This window comes from Hippocampus comes, unplaced genomic scaffold (genome assembly GCF_001891065.2).
Source record: "Hippocampus comes isolate QL1 unplaced genomic scaffold, H_comes_QL1_v1.1 scaffold22, whole genome shotgun sequence".
Classification (NCBI taxonomy): domain Eukaryota; kingdom Metazoa; phylum Chordata; class Actinopteri; order Syngnathiformes; family Syngnathidae; genus Hippocampus; species Hippocampus comes.
The window spans coordinates 4,027,477-4,035,352 of NW_017806175.1; the positions used below are offsets into that span (position 1 = coordinate 4,027,477).

A 7,876-nucleotide genomic window follows, 5' to 3' on the forward strand; every position below is an offset into this window, starting at 1 on the left:
TATATATATATATAGATAGATAGATAGATAGATAGATAGAAAGTTTCAACAGGAAGTATGCCAAAAACTCCAATATCATTTCAAAATTCTAACAAATTTTACATCACCCTAAAAAATGAATATGGTTTAAATAATAAAAATAACAAAAATAAAACAACGAAAGTGCTCATGTCCAACAGGCACATGGAGTGAAACCTTCTACTTCCAAGCCAAGCTAAATTTAGCTCCTCCCCAAAATACAAAGCTTGTCTCCCAGTTGAGATGTATCACTTCATGGCCATTGAGACAGGCCTCTGGCGCCATCTTGTGGCATCTTGGAGCATTTCAGAAAAAAATACGAAGAAGTGAGTCGCTCAAGTCATAATTGACTGTTTTCGGAAAACAAGGAAAAATAACATCGCTCGCAAGCAAATTGGCCTGAATAATGTAACAGTACGTAAAAGTAACGTAGGCAATTCCATTAAGCTATCAAGCTAATCAGATGAAGAACATAAAAGAATGTATTTTTTTGTCTGTATGTTATGTTCTAACCACTGTATGACATCTTAAAAGAAGAACGCCACAAATTCTTCCTCACCGCGCGGTGAAGCACCACACATCGGTGGCCAGCAGGGCAGTGTGGGTATCGGCCTGCAGCGTGGCCTCCACCAAGCACCGCTCCTGCAACAGAAAAAAAAAAAACACGTGGCTGCTCTGTAAACAGAGTGAGAAAATGTGATCGGGAAATGAAGTGAAAGCAGAGGAAAAAAAAAATGAAAGTACAAAGAGTTGTTTGTCTTGAATAGGAGGAAATCCCTAGGCAGAAGCCAAAATGAGATTGGAGTGAGGATATCACACGAAACTCTCAAAGTGAAACTTAGGGCGTATTTCACACAAGCCATTTGAAACAGGCCTTTTTTTTTTTTTTTCGTTATGAGCCACTGTGCCGTTTCCAATGCAGGGTCATCTTTGTGCAGAACTCACCAGAACAGGGAGGTAAAGCGGAGAAAGAACAGCAACGCTGGCGCAGAGGTGCACACACACGTGACAGTGCAAAGACACCCGACCTTGGGCCTGCCCTTTCGTCATCACCCCCGGCAACAACACCGGCAGCTTCCGCTCAGCATAGCAACGTTGGAAACTACAGAAGACCGCCTGGTAGAGGGGAAGCCTGCAAACATGGGTCCTTCTAGAAGTTTAATATATTTTTTTTCTGTCTCTTTCACTCTTTCTGGTGGGCTTCTTCCCACTGTTCCCACAAAAAAATCACAAATATTGCATGGAGCAACTTGACCTTGGTGTTTCCTCTGAATGCTGACTGCCCGAGTGCCAAAGCTGCAGCACCTCCTCAGGCTGGGAGGCCAACAGATCCAGCACGTTCACCAACAGAAGACACTGAGGGAGTTCGTGCTGCAGACTTAACCCTGCATAGGAAAAGCCAAGCGCTCAGAAGCATTTTCCGCAAAATGAAAAAGAAAAAAAAAAAAAAAAGACAATAAATCAATGACATTTAAAAAATTTAATTCAGACTTGTAAACCACAATACTATTTTTTTTTTCTGCAACTCACGCGGGTTTTCGGAACCCATCATGTCTATTGCTCATTCATAAAAGAATCAATAATGCAACAGATTGATTTTTGTGTGTTTCGACAAACTCACGCGGGTCTTCCTGCAAGACGACTTCGGCAAAAGGCCGGAGAGGTAAGAGCTGAAGTAGAAGCGCGTCCATGGGAACGACGGCCGCCGCGTTGAGCTCCTCGGAAAGAGACGGCGGCAACACCGGAGCACACAAGCTGGGAGGGAATTTACTGGAAGATAGCGAGACACATTTCCACCTTGCTCAAAGGCGCCAAGCCAAATAAAACATCTTGCGTCATCGCGTAAAGCAGATCACACGTACCTGATAATCTGGAGGTACAATTGATGAAAGCGTCCGCAAGACCTCGTTAAGAAGGCGTTGAATTCCTGGGAGGGTGTGAATGTTGAACTTTATTTTAAAGTAAGTTGAAGATGATTATGTGACAATATGTTATGTTTTTTTTTTACCTTTACGTAATGAACTAAAGTGTTGGCAAAAAATCTGCACAACTTTGCAGTTTTCAGGAACAGCTTGTGTTCTGCGCATTGCGTCGCCTCCTAGCAAAACAGACAAAAGTGCACAAAGGTAAAATAGCAGACAAGGCTGAACTGGATGAACCTTTCGCTTGAAAATATGTTATGCAATACAAAATAGATCACGCGAGGGCTTGAACACAGGATGGGGCGGTCATTATTCTATAAGTGGGAGACAGTTGTGCTGATTGGCAAGCGTGCGGCCGCAAACCTGCAGAGCGGCGTGCTTTATCTGCTCCGCCAGATCCGCGGCGTTGTGGAGAGAGGCCAACAGGTTGTCGCACAGGCTGGCGCTGATGTCGCCGTGATGCAGATGCTCCTCCACCAGCAGCTGGTACTTGAGACTCTGCCTGAGCATGGCAAGGACGCTTTTAAAGGGAGGAACTCGACAGAGTTTTTGGGGGAAAAAAAAGTCTAATCTTTTGTTCCGTCAATATTATGTTTTTTTTTTTCCCCATGCATTGTTTTTTTTTTTTTAACAAACGCAAGCAATTAATTAACCTGATTTATAACAAATTTGCTGGGCGGGACATTTCAAAAAAATAAATATTTCAATATTTGATTTTTATTTATTATTGTACACTTCATATGTATGTTTTGGAGTGTGTATTTACATTGTTTACAAAAATACTTTCATTTTCTTGTATGATTCGTTTTATATTGAAATTTGCTTCGAAAGTATATTTTGGTATTTACATTGACAATATTTAGAACAAAACATTTAAAATGGATAGTCTCCAACCTGTCAAAAATGTTTTGGTATTTAGTAAATCCACAAGGGTGAAGACCGGGCGCCAGCTTTTCAGATTGTCATTTTGAATTCAAATTCCCACTGCTATAATTTCACATTTACGTATGCGTTCTCATCCCGCAGCAGGTGTGAGCGTTTTCATCATACCAGAACGAGAACCACTTCCAGCTCACGTGTCCAAGAATCCTGAGTGCAAAACCATATAAATAAAGATGAACTGAGCAATTCACATCCGTGTCGGGAGGGGGTACTTGTGCTTCGACGTTATATGACGTTGTGTAAACGGCACCTGTTGAAGAGACATGCTTACGAAGCGGATTTCAAACTCAATGGCTATCAGCCGGGCTGTCGAGCAGCTGGCGAGAAGAGAATTCAATGTTGATAAATCAAATGGTACGGAAGCGGAGGAAGCAAGAGGATGACCCGCCACCAAGTAAGGAAGACCAAACAAACAGTTTCCGAGGCAACAAGGCCAGATGGCCACAGTAAGGAAGAGGAGTGAGCTGAAAAAGTCAGCGGACTGTTTTGAATTGGATGTGTTATGCAACTGAACAATGCTGAGAGTTACCAGTACTGTGAATGAGATCATAAATCCATTCATCAATTTTATAATCCGATTCTTGTCACAAAGGTGGAAGGGCGTGCTGGAGCCCATCCCAGTCGTCTTCGGGCGGTAGGCGGTTGCCAGCCAATCGCAGGACACACAGAGACAAACGACCATCCGCGCTCACATCTCGGGACAATTTAGAGCACTGGTGTCAAAGTAAAGGCCCAGGGGGCCAGATCTGGCCCGTCACATCATTTTATGTGGCCCGCGAAAGCAAATCAAGCATGTCAACTTCCATGATGCTTGCTAAAGTCTGAATCTAAATGTCTAATTGTCATATCTAATCCATAACGACAATATTTGAACAAGCCGTTATTCTTGACTTCTGATTTCAAAACAAGTTCCACAATGTTTTTTGGAATGTGGGAGTAAACCGGAGTACCCGGAGAAAACCCACGCAGGTACGGGGGACAACATGCAAACTCCACACGGGAAGGCCGGAATCGAACTCTGCACTGTGAGGCCGGCGCGCTAACCAGTCGACCACCGGGCCGCCCGCAGTTGAATAAAGTTTGTCTTATTTTGACCGTTTTGTTTGAAAGAATACACTTTATAATCCAGAGTGTTTGACATATGAAAATAGACCCGTTCGTTGACATTGCTCCTTATAATCCCGGTGTGCTTTATAGTCTGAAAAACGTGATCTGTATTTCTAAATTTGAGTCAACATCATGAGTGTTTGTAGCACTGACCTGATGAGGAACTTCCACGTGTTGGCATGCAGCGCCATGTCCAGGTTCGAGATGACCGAGCAAATGTCCAGGAGGTTGTGAATTACTGAGGAACATGACCAAGACACAACGTCGCGTTCGTAGCATGCAAAGAAGCTCGATGGTGAAAATGGTGCAGAGGAAACAGGAGGAAGTCATCTCCTCAACTGGTACAACCTACGACGATGTCTGACGCCACCTCTTCAGAGGAGCTGCTATCAAGCGAGAGTCCGTCCAGGAGCTCCAACAGGGCCTTGTGGAGGGCGCAGGCCTCCTTGAAGAGACTCTGCAGAAGGTCAGCCACCACGGAGAGATGGCCGCAGTAGACCGCCTCGCTCTCCTGTCGACGATACGCCAAGAAATGTCATTTCTCGTCAGGGATCATTCCCTTCAGGCGGCACACTGACGTAATGCTTTCATCCATCCATTCATTTTCTGATCCGCTTTATCCTCACAAAGGTCGCGAGGGGGATGCTGGAGCCTATCCCAGCCGTCTTCGTGCAGTAGGCGGGGGACACCCTGAACCAGTTGCCAGCCAATCGCAGGGCACACAGAGACGAACAACCATTCGCGCTCACCCTCACACCGAGGGACAATTTGGTGTTCAATCAGCCAGTCATGCATGTTTTTTGGAATGGGGAGGAAACCGGAATACCCGGAGAAAACCCACTACTGGTTTCATACGAGTGGAAAAACTGCACGCCCCCTAGCGCCCCTTCCTGCAAGTTGATCCAAGAGTACAGCTTTGTGTTACCATGACAACTACTGAAAGTCCGTGATACAAGAACAAGTTACTGAATGGTGAGCTGTTAACTTCAAATCATCACGTTTTTAGGTCTGTGCTCAAGAGTCCACATGGTTCCAAATCTTTTTTTCATGAAAAGTTGGAAGTGGGAGAATTTAGTAAAGTTGTTGTGAATGCTTAAAAGACCACAAGTCAATGTGTTTAGGCCTTTAACAACTCGATTTGAAGTCCAAAACTGTCTTTCGTTTTAATTCGTGGTTAATTTTCTTTTATTCGAGAGTAAGCCTAACTTGTAAAACCAAAATATTTGTGCACAATAATCTGATATCGTTTATTGTAAAACAGAGTGCACGGAAAGAGGACCTTGGAAAAAAAAACATTTTTAAAAAAATCACATATGAACCCTTTCATGCACCCTGTAACCTGATAACATGATAAGCTGTCCACAGTAGTAACCGCCGTCCCCGAAAGGGTTTGTCTTGTCCAGGGAAGCCAAGACAACAAGTATTCGAAAAAAATGATGAGATTTGAAAAAAACACGGAGAGACACTGTTCACAGATCTGTCAAGGGAGCCTCCCCCCCCCGCAGCTTGCGCTCTCGATTTTATCTTATTGGGAGGTGGTGAAGGTCCGCGCAATCAGCATTTTGAGCAGCTACTCAGAGTGCAGACCAGTGCATGAGCAGGCAACTTTGCTTATCCGCAAAATAACTGGTCAGCATTCAAAAGTACGAACAGTTACTGATATATTTTTTTGCCCTCTTAGATGTCAAATTCCCATTACAGGTTAAATCGCAACAGCAATATAGAGAAGAAAAAAAAAATTTTGAATTTGATTATTTTGCAAAATCATTCAGCCCTTTTGTCCGGATGCAATTTACTAATATGGATTTCTGGTTTGCAGCGTCCAAACTATCCAAAGCCATTGTAGAACTTAAGCGACTCACCTTACAGTGCTGAAAAGTATCTCGCAGAACCTTCAGGATGCATGAGAGTAAGGTGCGGATAGACATAACGTCCGGGACCTCATCATACGTGCAGACGTGACGCACACATGCGGACATTGCATCAATGATCTGCATCAGAGACTGAAAACAAGGTAGAGTACCAAAGCAGAAAGATTATTATTACTTTTTTTTAGCGAACATGTAATCACTGAGACTGAAAATTCAAGTTTGAGGTTATCCACCATCAGAATGTTCCTCAGTGAGGAGCACACTTCAGTGTTTTGACTGGACGAGCTTCCAACTTGGATTGAAAGTTCTTTCATTATGCTGTCGAACATGGTCACCGCCTGGAGATATGAAAAAGTATGGTCAAAATTAGGTCACTAGAATGATACAGTGACAACAGGTAAAGGTGTGCCATTCACCTTTGGTAAAATTTTGGAGAAGCATTCATTTTCCAGATCTAACAGAGCAATGTGAGGGAGGAACAAGTCCGTTATTATCTTCAGTACACCTAATAGGGAAGTTGGGGGTAAAAAAAAAAAACCACAATGATAAAATTGATCAACCAGAATTATTGAAGAAAAAAAAATAATAACGAAATGGAACTTACGTATATGATCATCCCAGCCCTCAGACTTGTGATGTAAAGTGTGTGAACAGTTAAAGAAAATCACAGCAGAGAAACAGTATGTCATCAACACAAATCTGTAAGCTTGAACAATGGTTTCCTGTAGCAATGACTTTGTCCATGAGCAGTGTATATAGATTATTTTTAACCTTTCCCTCCTCCAAATTTTAAAAAAATTATTATTACAGTACTGTACTGAAGAAATATCAATGATGTCATCACCGACTAGTGGACATCAAATCGACTTTCATCACACTGGAATCTTTTTTTAAAAGTTAGCCTGTAGATCTCATATAGCGAAAGCTCTCCGTAACTTCCCCTTACAACCCAGGTTAAACTGAGCTCCTCCCCAACATCCAAATACTGCCTGTTGTGTATTCATGCTCGCCTGTTTTAGGTCGGGATCTTAGTCAAGGGCTATTTTTTCCCCTCCTCCTTCCTTATGTTTTCTTTTATCTTTTATGAAAACGGGTCACTGTAAAAGGCATAAAACGCATAAATACCGTCGGTGAGATTTTCAGCAAATAGCTGAGGAAATATTCCACGTTAACAAATGAAATAGGTGGTGGTTTCTGTACTTTCAAAACACGCAGAAAGCCATAAACCTTCATATTTCCTCATTTTAATGTCAGTTTGATGTGCAATTCCGTGACAAAGCAGGACTGGGGAGGATATGGTGAGTTTGGGCAGGACAGCCTTGAGCTGCTGGCGGCAGGTTTCCTGGTTCCACCGCACCACCTCGTCCAGGAGAGTGTTGGTCTGAGACATGATGTCGCCGGTCTACCAGAAGAGATCGGACACACTGTCCGAACGATACAAGATCAACAACAATAAGTGACTCACTCGAGACATGAGTCAGCTTTGTAAAGTCTGCCCAACGACATGTGAACTTTCACTCAAGACTTCAAAGGGGGAATTTACGTGGCTAAGCTAATTTGACGTAGCGCCTTAGCATAGCATCGTCGTTATCATTGTACTTACAGACTTAACGGCAAACTGCTTTCGGCATCCTCGTGTATCGCATCGGTTATTTCACGGACGCAGTTTAATGCTTTCACCTCACGGTGACAACTCCATATTTATTCCTTTCAATCGCAAAAGTTGGCGTTAGCCGCTTTCATGATTCGCGCGTCAGAGCTGTAACCGGATGTGACGCCACGTAGACAGATTTCCAGCTGGAGTTGAGGGCACTTTTTTGCTCGTTTTTTGCAGCTACTATACTTCAGTGACACACATTTTTTTTAAACGATAACAATACTATTTTTTATAATGTTTCTGTAGTCTGTGCTGACTAATTCTTCAATTATAACACTAGATAAGCGCATATTTTTAAATCAGAGATGGCTTCATGTGTCCCTCAACGTAGTTTTGATGCTGATTTAAAAAACGGCTTT

At 43.0% G+C, this 7,876-nt stretch overlaps 1 protein-coding gene across 1 annotated transcript in view; it reads right to left on the reverse strand.

Annotated features, from left to right (window-relative positions):
* firrm (fignl1 interacting regulator of recombination and mitosis) overlaps positions 1 to 7,876 on the reverse strand; it is a 24,548-nt gene that overhangs the window by 13,649 nt on the left and 3,023 nt on the right. Inside the window, 9 exon segments of the mRNA XM_019896737.1 lie at positions 559 to 660; positions 964 to 1,150; positions 1,274 to 1,403; positions 1,640 to 1,788; positions 1,881 to 1,945; positions 2,027 to 2,116; positions 2,304 to 2,442; positions 4,143 to 4,227; positions 4,338 to 4,500. Of these exon segments, the coding sequence (XP_019752296.1) occupies positions 559 to 660; positions 964 to 1,150; positions 1,274 to 1,403; positions 1,640 to 1,788; positions 1,881 to 1,945; positions 2,027 to 2,116; positions 2,304 to 2,442; positions 4,143 to 4,227; positions 4,338 to 4,500 (1,110 nt within the window).